We start from the raw sequence: 16653 nt of genomic DNA on the forward strand, positions 1-16653 counted from the left end.
GTGGCTGAATTTGGCAGTACAGTTTGGGTGTATGGGAGGCAGAGAAGTGGCAGCAAGGATAAGAGGTGGTGGCAACAGTGGCTGGGCCCTAGTGCTGGCCTGCTTTATATCCAAGGTGAGCCATTCTGGCCTGCCACTGGGAAATGCTGAGTGCTGTCTTAGAGGAATTATCCAGAAGGACATGAATATATTAATATATAGACCAACATGGCTATAACTTTGCCTGCCTATATCCTTAGACCAGGGGTGGGCAAAATGCAGCCCGAGGGCTGGATGTGGCCTGCCAGGCCATTCTATCCAGCCCGCGGGGCCCCTAAAAAATTGAGAAAATGAATATTAATCTGCCCTGAGCTGCCTGTCATGCGGCCCTTGATGGCTTGCCAAAACTCAGTAAGCGGCCCTCTGCCCAAAATAATTGCCTGTCCCTGCCTTAGACCAACATGGCTACAACCAAAAACTCAATAATTTTTCCAAGTCTTGGAATAGACTTTAAAGATTTGCAGGTATTTTATATATGGGTACTCTGTAACAAGCAGGTGATGTGTACAGCCCTGATAGGAATGCAGCATCCTTCAGTTCACTCTGTAGGCAGGCATTAGACCCAGCCAGGTGCTGAGTAAGATCTGATTCTTATGATGGGTACATATTGTTGTGACCACCAAGATAGGAAATGTTGTTGGAAACAGGGGTAGAGATGGGAATGTTCTGGAAAAAATTCTAAAACCAGGTTAATTTGAGAAGAAACTCATGCTGAGGTTATGATAGGTTGTTGCTGTTTGATAGAGAGAATTAAATCTCAGGAAGGGAACAAGTGTGACCATATACAGGATGTGTCAGCTATCTGGGACCAATAGAGATACTTCTTTGCTTGCATACCGCTGTTTGTTCAACAGCAGTGAAGTTCCATCATTTGTTATAACGTAGAAGTTAAATTATAATTTGCTACTTCAGCAAGAATGTGGGATTCAAATAGCCCTTTTTAATGTATTCCTTGTATTTGTTTTAAAAATGTTTCATTAAGACTTTAAGTACCCAATTAAAATTAAGCAATATACATACACAGTTTCTTAAGAGTAGAAGAGCTATTTGCAGTTCAGAAATCATGAATTAACTCATAGTTCTTTCCCATTTTGCCTATTGGTTTGTTAACTGGACTCTTAAGAACTTAAGGACCAAATTCAAAGCTCAGTGCAGTGAATAGGAACCTTTCATTGACCTCAAACTTTTTTTTCTTATGCTAGTCCTAATTGAGGGTGTAAATGTCTTTCATATCCCTTCTCCATAGAACTGCAAGTTGTTTGATAGTTTATCTCATCTTCGCTTTCTACCCTGTAGGTTTTGGGATGATTGTAGGATAATACAAGGTAATTAGTCTGTAAACTTACCGCTGGCTTGCTGACCCTTAAAATTGCAGAATGCCTTTTCTAGTTTTATACCCTCAGTTGTTTCACCAGTCTTTAAAAGGATATTATCTACTTAATAGCACTTGTCTTTAAAATCTTGTAGCTACTAACATTCAGTTAATGAATTAGGAATTATTTAACATAAGGATTAAAGGAAAAAATCTTTTTTTATTCTGTATTTGATTAATAAGACGGTGTATAGTGAGTATAACTATATTTTCTAGCATCATTACCGTATTCATCTGAATACAAAACAAGGGTTTCTTTCTCCCCCTCCTCCTCCCCCAATTAATTACCAATGGGCAAACCTACCAAAATTTTTTTCTTGTTTTAAATTTTTTTTTTTGTGTGTTCCAAGCCAAATCAAATCGATTCCAAATCCATGAGTCATTCAAGAACCATTTGTGGCCCTACTACTGGCAAACATGCTCCACCCCACATCGTACTTCAGATCCTGCCAAATAATTTGGCAGGTATCCTACATGCAGGCCAAAGCCTGGAGACTTAGGAGGCCTCTGAGTTTTGCTTGCTTGAAGCCACAGGAGCAAGCTAGTGAGAAGTCTCCCATTTCCATAAATTGTAGTATTGGCTATCTGAGTAAGTTGCATGGCAGTGCCCATTGGGCGCAGTCGCCCCTAAAGAGAGGACGAGATGGGCTTTTCTCTGTGGCTGTAGGGGACAGGACTTAGGAGCAAATGGCCTCAAGCTGTAGTAGGGGAAATTTAGGTTGGAAATTAGGAAGAGCTTTTTTACTATAAGGGTGGTCAGGCATTGGAATGGATTGCTTAGAGAAATTGTGGAGTCTTCATCCTTTCAGGTTTTCAGAGTAGATTTGGACGGACACTTGAGTGGGATGATTTAATCAAGGATGCTGCTGCCTTGAGCAGGTAGCTGGTCTAGATGACCTTGTAGGGTTCTTCCAGACCTGCTTTCCTATGATCCTATAATAATGCTTTGCAATAATTGAGGTAAGTGGAGCATTCTTCTCTCCTGTTTCTCTTTTGCTGGAGGCTTGTTCCAGCCTTCTGATAAATCTGTGATGCATGAAAGCCCCATTATTTGGTATAATGTACCTATAATGACTTTTTTTATGCATAGTGAATGGGAAAGAAATAGAGGCAGAAGCAGACAGTTGCTGTGCGTTGTAGACTGAGTTCCTCAGTGACATTCATTAAAAGTTCTTGCTGTAAATATTCATTGCCGTCATCTTCATAACTATCTGTAACATAATGGTTAACTCAGCTTGGAAGTTATTTACATGAAGCATTTGTTCTCGGAGCATGTAACAGACAGTCAATCCACAAGGTGAGAGGAAGTCCAACTTCCAATTGAATTATAGCAACATGAATGCATGGCGAAGAGCTGGGAATATCTCAATAGAAATGCATTTCCGTAGTTAACCTAGCATAGCACTGCTATTGATATTACACAGCTTTGTAGTGGGGAGACTCGTACCTGGCAAGGCTAGTTTTGATTAGTTGCAGGAAAGACAACCCTGTTAGTAAATTTTCACTGCGGAGTTCATCATGATGATTGGCACCCACATTTTTGCCCCTAGGCTGGCCTGCCTCGGTGTGAGCGTCTTTACTTTAAAGCCGTAAGTTGCATGAGCTCATAGCTGTCTGGGGAGAGCTCCAGTTTATATATGTTTTGAGATGCTTTAAGATTTTTTTCCCCCTATTCAGTGGTATGAATTTTGCCCTTCAGGGGATGAATTACATGAAGTTTATTGGAGGGGTACAACTTGCAGAACGAGCCAGGTAAATTGGCTTGTGTGACAAGAAGTTGGGTTGAGGTAACACCCTGGAAGAATCCCAATTCACTTTGCAGTGGAGACTGTTTTGTGGGAGACAGTCTAATTACAGTGTTGCTTCTGTTGCAAGTCCTAGGTGCAAACTCTCTCTCTTGCCAGCTAGGCCTCTAAAAGAGCGCTACTGTAGGGGTTGCTCCTTTAGTTGGAAATTGGACTTATTCAGCCGTAATAGTTTACGGTTACATTCCTTGCCCAGTGGGTGCTGTGTTAAAACTATGCCCCTCTCCATCCTCAACATTTCTGCTGCTCTAGGAATCCTACGGAGAAAACATTTTGGGGTACAAATCAATATGTGTTCGGCTCGGGGAGATGCAGGAGGGCTATAACAATAGTATCTTGTACAGTAGTAGAGCATGCCGTCTTCTGTTAACTTTCAGTTGTGGAATTGGGGGGTATTTTGGAGTGAGGATGGCAGTGGTGGAGTGGGCATTTATTTCTCGTAGTAAGATGATCCAATGCCAGGTCACGTTCTAATCTTGTTAATATGTAGGTTGCTTGCTTCCTGGCTTTTCATATAAAGCATGTCCATTCAAGCTGTGGTCCGTGGAGTGTTAAATTGCTGCCTATGGGCTCCTGCTTGGGTACCATTCCCCCCACCACTCTGGTTGCTGATGCCACCGGGTTCTCTGGGATTCCCCTCCTTTCTCTGGATTTGGCTTCCTCCTCTTCCTCGACCTCTCCGCCCCGGGAGCAGCAGGGCCCAGGAGACGGGGAAGTGGGGTATCTATGGGGCCAGGGCATGATGCAGTGGGGGGGGTGTGGGGGGTGCTCGTACACTGCAGCAGGCACCTCAGCAACTTGAGTGCTAGTGACATTGTGGGAGGAAGGGCCTGCATGGTAGGTGGTCCCTGGCTACTCAGATAAGCTGCACAGCCCTGATACAGAGTATTTCATGTAGTGGTGATTCACAGACACACCTCTGCTTCACTTCCTTGGCCAGGTTTAGATTACCGTGCTCAGGAGTAGTGACTGCTAAATCAGTTAATGCTTTATCTTAAATTTTAAGTCCTGACTGATGTTGGGATAATTTCAGCATTTTAAAATAAATTTTAAGATTTCCAGTTACTCAATGGAGCATTCTAGAGGACTACAGGGTTTTCATTTTTTTTTAATTAAAAAAAGGGTAAGCTTATGGGACAACAAAAACATTTCAGAAGATGTAGCTGAATGTGGAGAAAGTTATTTTAAGGGTAACTTCATCAAAGAGCATCATAATTAACATCTTTTTCCCCAGTTGGAATTTGAAAACCAGTTCTGTAGTTCAGGTCAAACTGTCATCTTATTAATTTTGTACTTTCTTGTGCAGCAGGTATATATGGTGACATAGTCCTATTAAACCTTCTAAGATAAAGCAGTTGGAGCAATGTTTAATAAGCTGTCAGTACTTTACTGATAGCTTATTCCCCAAAATGCCTGCATTTCTTTACACAAGTTGCTCCTGGCATAGATAGGTCTCAATCTAATGAAAAATTTCAGTATTATATATAGGGCATGAAAAGCTGTTATAATTTGCAGAGAGAGATGCCATATTGGTAATATTCCTTGTGACATTTCTGATATCTGCATCCTTTCACTAATTAAGAAACAGATGCAATTGCTGCTGCAAGTCAGGTTGAAGACAGGATGTGTCTCATACTCTTACTGAATAAGACATTAGTCAGACATTTTTCTTTGCGTGAACTGCTTTTTGAAGTTTAATTCCTGTCAAATGTAGCTTGCCCAAGAAACTGTTTTTTTTCACTGACAAAAAGTTTTAAAAAGATTTATCACTGGGTGCTGGTACCTAGTATACTTGAGCTTTGTGCTTATGAAGATGCATTGCTGAATTCAATATTTTTCAAGGTAGCTTTCTCAGAACTGAATGTCAGCATTAAATAAATTGATCTCTGTTCTTTCACTCATTTACTTCTGTTTCTATACTAGCCTTTCAGCACTTATCTCAGGTTTTGATCACTTCTTGTTAATAGTGGCTTTTCCTAGTTAAATATATTTGTGCTTTTCCTAGTTATCTTTGCTCTTCCTACTTACATATATGGAAATCTGATGGACAGTGTATTGTTAATTTGTATCGTCATAGTACTAGGAGCCTTGGTCGTTGTGCTGGCCTCTGTACAGACCAAAACACGATCGTTTGAAATAGCTTACCATTGAAATATTGTCAGAAAACAGATGGATACAGACAAGGGAGCATCAGGAAACAACGATAGACAGTAGTTGTAGCTTATTAACTACCTGTTTTTGCTGTAAAGGTCACCTAAAGCCCAAACGAGTTTTAAGAAGATAATGAGAGAACTTTGCAGAGGTTTGTGGGCAGCTCGCAAATGTGAAGGCAGCTTGGGAGAGAGCTTGAAAGTGCTTTGGCAAATTAACGAGAGGGCAGTGGAGGCTAACGTTGTGGGCTAACCGGACTTGGGTCTTGACTTCTGTCAACTTTAATTCAGTATTGAGGTCAGCGGAGGCAAACTGTTAATGGGTTTGAAGGTGAAAACAAGCAGCTTATATTTGATGCAGGGAAAGGATGCGTTTAGAGGGTTGATGTGGTTAAACTAACAGGTAAGTAATATTTGCAGCAGTGATCCAGGAATCCGAATGAGGCGAGAATATATGTCCCTGCCAGAGACGAGGACGTTGCAGTAAAGAGATCTAAGATGAGAGCCTAAATGAGCACTGGCTGTGTGGACAGATAGGAAATTTTGTATCTTAGTGAAGTTTTGCAGAAGGAATTTGTAAGACTTAAAGTGTATAGCCTGGATGTGAAGACCAAAGAGAGGTACAAGGTGAAAATAATACCCAAATTACTAGCCTGAGTGACAGACAGACAAGTAGTAATATCTTCCGTGATCAAGAGCCATACAGGGAGGCCCTGAAGATGTGTAAGGTGAATCCTTGCTTTCAGTTGCTATCAGCAGTGGAGCTACCAATATGCTGTTTTTTGTATTAAGAGACTAAAGCCGAGTGACCTTTTTTAACTTAAGGATAGAAACAGTCTTATTTTTATTTTTATGAGCCACACTGCTTTTTGCTAAATAAGCTTTGTGTATTATTAGAACTGCTGATTTGTATGCTTGACCAAAGCCTTTTATAGAAAATGCATCTTTCATCTGACAGTATTTCTCTTTCAGTCTGCAGGAAATGTATGTGTACACTGGGCTGTTTCCTATCCCACAAACTAAGCAGCATGTTACCTGCAACAATCTAGCTTTTGTTTTCTGCAGAATATTGAGCTTATATTTAACTTCTTTGTATGCCTGTTTCCACAAAGAATCTTGCACTTGACAGGATATGAAACAAAGAGTATTTTCAAGAAATTACTGATTTGCTTTTCTAATAGTACTCTATTCAGCACTTCGCTGAAGGACCAAGTGCTTTACAGACATTAATAATCTTCATTCTGGTCGGGTGTGGGGCACTGAGGCCTGGAGTTGTCTGAGGCCCTGCAGCGGTCTGTGGAGGAACTAGAAACGGCTGGTAGCAGTTTCTCCCAAGTCTCAAGCTATTGCTAAAGTTAATTTTAAACAGAAGGCCTTTTTTACTTTTACTTTGGAAAAGTTAGCTGGGTTCTGTTCTGGCTTGCATGTTATCAGTAGGACTGTTACTATCCCAAAGTGGCAGGACCAAATTCTGCGAGGTTACACTTGTGAGACCTCATTTTACATGCATGGAAGAGACGATGTTGGCCCTGCATATACTTGATCGATTGATTGATTGAATTATTTTCAATTAGAATTAGAAGCTTGATTTACAAGATCAACATGTCATCTGCATGCTGAGGACAGCTGTTGGTGGGGGCATTCCTTTAAATTTGACCAGGTGTAAGAAGAAATCAGTTTGCTATAATATCTCATTGGTCACAGTATTTCAGTAAGGATGGTTTGCACCGGCTTTCTAACATTTCTTAGTACTGCAAATGAATTTTTAGCATTAAGTGACATTCTGTACCAATAGCTCTGTTGTCAGTGTTCCTTTAAATTGTGTGAACATTGTTTCTCCTTTCTCTAGCACCATGTGTGCAGTAACACCAGTAGCAGAAGATACATAGGCATTAGTGATTAGCTGAACAGAATGACAACCCCAGAGTTGTAAGCATGAAGGAAAGTAGAGATGGGGCACTCCCATCAGGGCTAGTTAAAGCAATCTGTTACTGTCTGTTGCTAGACTCCTTGCTTCTGTATTGATGCAGACCTGCATACTGTAGTGATTTGCCCTTAAATTACTTTGAGAATTTTTCTGTCTGTATTTGGAAAGTCAGGTCTGTTGAGATGCCAGTACATTGCTCCTTATTTTTATATTCTGTAGCCAGTACAGTCAAGTCACTATAGAAGAAATGCGGATAAAACCCCTGTTCAAATATTAGCATAGGTACATAATCTGAAATCTTGGGTGTAGTGCACATCATGGTTTAATAATTCGAACAATTATCTTTGCTATTGTTAACTCATGCTTTTACGGTGAGGTTATTTTTGGCTGTCATATCAAAAAAGTAAAACTATTCCAACAGATGTCTTGATTGGTAACGTATTTTGTGCTTAGAACAAGATATTTTATTGCAGTTTGGCAAGCTCAATAGAATATTGATTTAATTTTTTGCTGAATAAATAGGCAATTCTTAAGTTTACCATTTTGCAGTAATGTGACACAAGTGATGTACAGTATGCTGAATAAATACAATGCCAACAGCATGTTGCAGAAATTGAATATGAAAGGCATGATCCATCTTTCCCCCCTCAATCATCTATAAAATATTTTAAATCTAGATGCTCCATGTGTAAATTTGAATACCTATACCACTTTCAGTCATTAGCGGCTTTTGGGAAATGTCAGCCTGCCTTTTACAATGTATCCCAGGTGATACACTCCTGACATTATCATTGACAGCTGCTTAGAATAATAGGCCAGAATGCAGCCTGTAGGCAAGGGAAGTAAATATTGTTTCTTCTATGGCTAATATTTCTAGAAACTATTAGTCTTACTGTTATCTTGATTTCATGACACTAGGCCCTTTTAGACCTGAGGAATGTTGGATTGTGAAAGACTGGTGGAAAACTAACTCTGCTCTCAACTGTGATGAATGGAAATTGATGTTTAAGCATGTTGTTTTGCTCTGAAATCTCTCTAGACTAGGAAATGGGCATAGGTAAAACATAGCAGACCTGCAGATAATAGGAAATTTTGAACTTGCTGATATTTCTTTATCCTTTTTCACCAGGGAATGACGTGAATGTATATTTCCATATATATAGCTGTGCCTTTGTAAATAAATCAGTAAATAATTAGTTTTCATGCAGTTTGTTTTTTCTTTTAGAGTGTGCAGAAGGCTAAGATTGTCCACTGAATAGGAAGGTGATGTTTTTGGTGAACCCCAGTCTGATTTCAGTTTTGGGGCAAGCAAGCCAGTTCTATGATGGACCTTAGTTTCCATTATAAATAGTTTTAAGGAAGAAAAATTGTCTGTAACTAGTATTCCTGTGGCATTTATTGCCATATGTTAAATTTGTAATTGATAGTAATATAATAAATAACCTGTTGCCTTTTGTTTTGTAGGTATACGAAACTTGGATATGCTGGTAACACGGAACCACAGTTCATCATTCCCTCATGTAAGCATTTGTTTCTATTGCGCAGCTAAGTAACATTTAGAGGTTTATTTAAAACCTTAAAACTAGAAGGAGAGCCAAGAATACTTGACTAAACCACCAAAAAGGCTTTTGGGTGGAGAGGGCACATTAATTGTTCTTGCCAGGTGAGTAGGAGTAGTATAACAGTGTTGCAGCATGGTGGTCCAAGTTTTTATCCCCAGAATAGGTCTAACATCTCTCCCAAGTATAAAGTTGATCTAATAAAAGATATCAAGCAAATCCATGATCCTAGCAAGTAAGACATTTATTTTCCTAGGCATGTGCTGTTGGTTCAAGGACAACGTAAGTATCATTAAAGGGAGGAAAAGTAGCTCTTGAAGTTGAAGGACGCGGCCCTTAAAGGCATAGTAGTGCATGCGCTTTCATGAAAGATTCCTGGTGCTTAAAGTCAAATAGCTCCAGAGTAAAATGTAAAATTAAATGTTGCTTTCTTTTTGAGAGTTCTTTGATCTTTAACCTCTAGTGGATGGTTTCTCATTTTGTCATTGGTCATTTGGGCAAACTAGTCAATTATAACCTCCCAGCAGAAAAAGCCAATTGACACAGCTGGGCCTTACTGAATAAATGCAAGACAAAGAGAAAGGAATCAGTGGCGCTTAATCATTGTGGCTACAAGGTGAATGCTGATAGCCTGGGCGATCATGAATTTTTTAAAACAAACTGCTTTATAAAGGTACTTTGTGTAGAATAATAAGACTGATGCATTTAATATTTTGTATCTTTTATCAAATACTGGAAAATCTTTCTTTTTGGTACTCTGCAACATTTTTTGCCTTTCCCTTTAGTTTTTAGAGTGTTCTTTATCACTTTTTCCTACACACCATTTTCAGTTATTTTTTTTCTCTTTTCATTCACTTATTTTAATGATTCCTTCACCGCATGGTTCACCAAAACCTGCTCTCTGCTAATCTGTTAATACTCTTATAATTTTAATTTTAAGTATGTTTTAGAAATCACTATTTTACAGCGTATTGAGAATAATGTAAGTGAACAATTTGCAAGTATTCATGGTCAGAACAACTTAGCTAGCATTGGTATTTTGAATTTAGAAAATTGTACTGAACAAATAATTTAACTGAATGACCCAATTGAAAAGATCTTACTACTGACTTGTTACTCTTTTTGTAATAGTATTAGTTGGAATTTTTGCACAAATTGGGACCTAAAGGCTCCAAAACTTAAAATATTAATACTTAAATTTGTCCACTCCTGCACATTCAGATTGGTTCGTTAATACATATAATCTCTTTTGAAGTAATCATAACATGATCATAACGTTTTACACATTGAAGACTTGGAATAGGAATAATTTGAGAGATTATAAGGTTAGAAATCTATATGGGAAATAAACCATTCATAAATGAACAGGTGTCATCATTCTTTTATTTCAGGTTGAGGAAGGATAAATTTAAATATCTTTGAATCATTTGATTCTTTTGTATATTAACCACAGTGAAAACTGTTGATCTACAGAATGCTATGGAAAGAGCTGCAACCTCAATATTACCGTTACTGAAGGGATCTAATCTGCAGCATTACCAGTTGATAGACTTAAGTATTTTCTGATCTGGGCCAGAAAAAATAATTATAATAATTAAGTGCCAGATCCAGAGTCTTAATAGTATCGATTCACATGTAACACAAAAATTGCAATTATGTCGCAGGAGTAGTTAGTTGTAGTTTACTTTAAAATCTGAAGTAAGTGAAATTCTCTTTAAATGCTTTTGCATCTTTAGTTCTTTCTGTTCAACTTTATTTTAATAGACTTTAATTTTTAACAATGGTTATTTTTTAATGTATTTGATTCCTTGAACATTTTTTTTTTACTAACAGGTTTTGAAAGCATTCCTTTCCTTTTTGTTCTGCTGTTTAATCTTTCTAATTTTCTTCCCTTAATTTCTCCATGAAACTTCCCTGGGAACTACAGAGGCATATTCAACATTAAACAGGAAGATGCACCTAAAAGAACAGAGATAAAAAAAAGTTTGAAAAAGAAAGTAAATGAGAATATTGAGCCAGTTCCATTGGCCAGAAAAGCTGCTGCCCACATTTTAGAGTTCAGTGCTTCCTTTCCTTTCTTGTGTCCAATTTCTTTTTCAGCAGCTAGGAAAACTTGCTTCATCTTCCTTTTTGCTTTCCTTTTAGCTCTTTCTGCTTGATATTTGTTCAAAACATCAACAAATTTGTCTCCTTGACATTGACCATTGTAGCTGTCTAGTGTCCTTATCAAAATATCTGTGATGGAACAAATTATCTTCTCTTTGTCCTGACTTTACATTTAAAGCAAGCAAACCCATCAGGATTTGAGGACAAAAGTCAGTATGGCACAAACACTTCTTTTGCTTCTAAAAGCTTCTCTGCTCTTAAAACGAAAGCCAACCACTTTCTGATATTGCTAGAACAGTTCCCATCTTTAAATACCATGGTAACCTAGTTACTTGGTGTCCAGATTCATTTTCCAGTTTGTGTTGTCAGAATGTGCTGTATCTGTTCTTAAGCTATCTCCTTTTCTTACTTTGTGTGTAATCTAAAACATAGCCTAAATTCAAATTCAGCAGTAAATTCCCAGGCGTGATCCTTGTTTAGGTTATAAATAAATCATATTGATTCAAAGCCTCTGCAGTTTTGTAGCAAGTGGTGGTGTCTCGCTTATAACTGCTTGAAAATGATAGTTCCTGGGTAGCAAGATTTTTCCTATTCCAAAGCAGGGAAGAACTTCATAATCCTGCTCTTAATACTCAGCAAGACGCTTCCTCTTACATATAACACAAGGTCATCTTATGTTCTTGTTTGCTGCTTTTCTGTCTACTGCTCTCACTTCCTCTCCCTTGATGAGCCAGATGTGTTCTCTGATCGTACCTGTTCTGCAAACTGTTAAGTCTTCATTCTCTTGACATTTCTTTTCTTTTTCTGGGGAGCACAGTAGGATGCCTTTATGAATCCTTTAGGACTTTATGATGAATATGTTCTCCATTTGTTAGCTAAATTAATTAGCTCCCTGTCATTGGACTAAATTTTTTTTTTTAGGTGCTGCTTCAGCCTCCTCCAGAGGTCTGTCATTGATTCAGTTCGGGCTGATATTAACACTTTAAGCTTTTTTTTCAGTGAAGTCCTCCTCACAGCATCTAAGATCTGACATGTTTTTGACTAAAGGACTGTGTTTAGCATTAAAGTCCTCTGAATTTTAGCAGACACTCATAATTAGGTTAACTGTACTAGCCAGGGACAAATGCAGAGAATAGAGCAGATCTGATCAGCAGTCCATCTGTCTAGTATCCTGTTTCTGGCATTGACCAGTAACAGAGGCTTCATGTGAAGTTTCATAAGATCCTCACCCAGGCCAATTAAGAAATACAGTCCCCCTGCAGAATTTCTCCCTGATATTTTTTTTCCAGTTATTTCTTGAAGCATGTTTGATTATTATCCTTTTTCGAAATAGTTGGTCTCAGTGATACAAATATCTGTTTTTTCTTGTAATCATGCTAATCACTTAGCCATAGTGAATTATTGTGCCAGAGTTCCTGTCCATTTTATTACAGTTTTAATGATAGTGTGTCCATTTAATTTAGTTTTTTTGCCTTTTAATTTTATTGAATTTCCCTCTTATTGTATTCAGAGGTTAAGTAGCATGATTTCCTATACAGTTCATCATTCTGAATACCTCACTTGCATCTTCTTTTATTCGGCTTCTCTCAAAACTAAACAATCTTTCTATCTCTCGTTTTAGGAGCTGCTTCTTTTTCTAGTCCCTTTTAAAAAAAACAAACACCTTCTGTTTCTGGTAATCTCATTTTATGATGACCTACCCGGAACTAAACTCAGTGGTCCATTTGAATATGAAACCTCCATTTATATAATGGTTTAATATTGTCAGCTAATGTTCTATAATATTTTTTTTTCTTGTTTGCTGACATAGTTTTTAATGATGGCTAGAGTAAGATTTAATTTCTAGGAGGGGTAAATTTATTCTAAGGTGATAATATTTCCTTATTTTAAGTCAAAAGATATATATATATTTTTTAATTAAGGTAGATGTTTCAGGATTCATAACCATTGAATCCATTCATTGTGTACCTGTGTTCTTTATTAAAGGTATTGCTATCAAGGAATCAGCAAAAGTTGTCGATCAAGCACAAAGGAGGGTTATGAAAGGTGTGGATGACCTAGACTTCTTTATTGGGGATGAAGCAATAGAAAAGCCAACTTATGCAACAAAGGTATTAAAAGACATTTTTTTCCATAAATTTCAAAGTAATATATAACAGATAGCTTCTGATGTTGCTTAGCTGACTAGAAAAAATTCATTTCCTTTTTTCCAAAACCTCTCTTATAAAACAGTAGCTATGAGATTTAAAAATTAACAAAACTGCAACAATATTAGTGGCTTAGTCTTAATTAGAAGAGGGATGCATGAATATACTGCGTTTCTTTTGAAATGACTCTGAAGAGTAAATATAATCTACTGTCTATTTTCCAAGGTAGATTAGAGTTCATAATCATTAAGTAATTTCAAATGTCCATTATAGTGGGGTAGGGAGAAGTGATATCATAATGCTGATAAAATGTAGTACGTCTCCATTGAATGTAGTTGTAGAAAGGCACCTGATTTTTTTTCCAATTTTTTCAAATATCTCAAGTGTATATTGATGATGTGTTTGACAGTGGCCCATACGTCATGGTATAGTTGAAGACTGGGACTTGATGGAAAGGTTTATGGAGCAAGTTATCTTTAAATATCTAAGGGCAGAACCTGAAGATCATTATTTTCTTCTGGTGAGTAAATATTGCCTCCTGTTTGACATGTTGATGGCTGTGTAAGGGGGTGGAGGGAAAGTGTGTATCCCTTTCCTTTATTTTTCCTGCCCCAAACTTTCTGTTGCAAAATCTCTCCATTGAAGTGAATAATAATGTATGTTTCAGGTAAACATTTCTCCAGTGATACAACAGCTGTGTACTGTGTTAATAGTTCTTAGAAAGTGTCATTTCAGTCTCCAAGGTCTCTGTAAAAAGTTAGGAAATATTCACTTTTATCTTTGGGCAAATTTGACAGTTTTTAGGATTGAATTTGAAATATGGTCTGTATCATCTTGAGGCTGCCTTAGTCCCTCAAAACTTCCGGTTCTTGGAATTTGATAACTAAATTGTAATCTGTACTAACGTGTTAATAGAGGTCCTGGATGGTTCAGTATTTCTTACTGTATATTTAAAATAAATGAATAAATAAATAGAAGAATTTTTCAAATTATTTTGTATATTTCTCAAAAGAAAAAACACACACATTCCTTATAGATAAGGGATTGTTTCAGCATCATAGTTAAGCTTGTTCTTTAAATATCAAATTTGAATCTTTATATACTTTGTCCTTATCTGCTGCTTATCCACTAAATAATCATGTGAGGCGTTACTTCAAAATGTGGTGGGATTTCATAAAATGGTTGTAGGGCAGCCAGGGAATTGAAATATAATGTTTTCCAGTGATTTTATTTTTTTCAAATATTCCTCACCCATATCCCATTACTCAGCATGCATCCTTTTAAAGAAATAGCTGTAGTTTGCATTAATCCATTAATTTTAATTGCACATTGTATTGTTTCAATCTCTTTTAATTTTGCAAATTATTCAGATTGTCACCTACAAACTTATTCTTCCATGTATAGCCTTTGCTACGAACCTAGAAAACAAAATTCTAATGTCCTTAGAGAAATGACTAAGGAAAAGATGGGGTTTTAATTGACGGTAAATTATTTTGAATAAAAAAACTGCAATTTATGCTCATAATAATAGATCATTCCAGTGGGTTCAATGTGACAGTGATCTAAGCACACTAGATAAGAGGGCACCATTTCTTAAACTGGGACTAGAAGAGAATTTCATTTTATTTCATGTTCCTGTATTGTCACATAAATTGTTATCCCTGTGGTGCATTTGCACCCCCATTGTTGTCAGACTTGACAGGTTTTCCAAATTAAATGGTATGGCTTTTAAAGCTCATACTGTGAATTTCTGTACTTTGCACAGAGTTTTCCTTCCAACCTGTTCATCTGACACAAATGGAATGTTGATTTTTTTTTTTTTGGATATTTGAAAATACGACCAAAATATAAATATTTTATTTGAATTTACATTTTAAATTACTTTTGCTTTTGGGTTGGATTATTTTAAAAATCATTTTTCTGTCCTACAGACCGAACCTCCACTTAATACACCAGAAAACAGGGAATATACTGCTGAAATCATGTTTGAGTCCTTTAATGTTCCAGGGCTGTACATTGCTGTTCAGGTAAGAATATAACTGATGAATGTGTGCATTACAATGTCACTGAATTTAAGAACTCTAAATCCAGTGAGAAATGTAAATCTAGAGTTAGGAAGAAAATTGTCATTTGCATTCTGATCAGAGACTTTACCCGTAGATGACTGGTTAAGATCCAGTTTAGCAGTCAAACACTTGTCCTCTTTTGGCTGTTAGCTAGACCAGGGCTGTCTAATTTCTGGGCAGCTGGGGGCTGCATGCCATATGGGTGCGGCCTCTTCTCCCTCCCCACCACAAACATTTCCGCACAGTTTGGCTTCCCTACCTGCTCCCAGACACGTGCCCTAATCAGGCAGCCCACTTCATCTCCCCCACCGTCCCTCCCTAAACTGCAGAGCAGTGCATGCCACACATGCAGCGGGGAAGGTGTTGGGCAGCCACATCACAGCTATGGAGGGGAGCCAGACTGCTTAGCGCCCTCCCTACCTCACACATGGCACAGGCACATCCATAACAAGCAGTCACCAACCTCCACGTAGCCCAGACGGGGGGTTGTGCAGCTGGGAGAAGTTACCAGGTAGCCTGGCTCTCCCCTGCCCTCCATCTCTCTATGTGCACAGCTCTGCAGCCCTCCTCACCTAGCTGTGCACACCACCCCCTGTGCAGCCAGACTCCCTTTTTTACCAGGCACACAGCTCCGGCAGTCTAGCTTTCTTCTGGCTGCTGTGGCAGGAGCAAATGGAGAGAGGGATGGTGATCCTGCAGATTGCGGGTTAACCCTTTGGGGGCCACATGTGGCTGGTGGCCACCAGTTGGACAGCCTTGAGATAGACCATAAAAGAAACGTGTAGTTTCAATTCAGTTTTTTCACCAAAATCTCCCCGAAAACCAACCCCCCCCCCCCCCACTACCATAAGTGGCAGTAATCAATACAAAATTGTTGTTTTCACTGATAGAGGTCATTGCTGCCTTTATGTGCTGTACCTGTTGGGTGGGATGAAAACAACATAGACCAGTGCCATTGGTATTTTTGCAGTGTGCTGGTTCTACTACCTGACTGTTGAGTTTGTTTCTATTTTCAGAGTCATCTTAAGCACACAAAACTTAGCAGAAATATTTGTAATTCATTCTAGTGGCCTTCAGGAATAGTTCAGCCAAAGCTAAAGCTATATCAAGCATGCAAAAAAAAAATGACTTTCAACATTCATAAAATTACCTATTAAGGCACTTCTCATGGAAAATTTAGCTAATTTGAGTATTTAAGTGTTTTTTTTCCCTTTGAGATTTTGTTGCTAGGAGCAGTGTACTTTATAGCTGTAGTCAGTGCCCCTCTTCAGTCTCCAGAATAGTCTTAATTTAGAAATCAGTTTCTGTTTGGATTTGGTGAACATATTTTTAGGACTGGCCAAATTCTTCTACCCTTGTGCAAAATAGAATATCCAAATAACAAATGTTTAAGTATTAATTTGCCACTAGAGGACATAACTCATATATTAATATGGGTAACATTCTCAGATTTTTCCACAATTTTACAGTTCTAGACGCATC

General features: G+C 38.0%; 1 protein-coding gene across 1 annotated transcript in view; it reads left to right on the forward strand.

The window, feature by feature from the left end:
* ACTR3 (actin related protein 3) overlaps positions 1–16653 on the forward strand; it is a 54699-nt gene that overhangs the window by 20301 nt on the left and 17745 nt on the right. Inside the window, exons 2-5 of the mRNA XM_090045897.1 lie at positions 8758–8813; positions 12945–13069; positions 13515–13625; positions 15037–15132. Coding sequence (XP_089902023.1) covers positions 8758–8813; positions 12945–13069; positions 13515–13625; positions 15037–15132 — 388 coding nt within the window. The remainder of the gene's footprint in view (positions 1–8757; positions 8814–12944; positions 13070–13514; positions 13626–15036; positions 15133–16653) is intronic.

Source organism: Crocodylus siamensis, chromosome 4 (assembly GCF_052110815.1).
Source record: "Crocodylus siamensis isolate JL-2025a chromosome 4, ASM5211081v1, whole genome shotgun sequence".
Classification (NCBI taxonomy): Eukaryota; Metazoa; Chordata; order Crocodylia; family Crocodylidae; genus Crocodylus; species Crocodylus siamensis.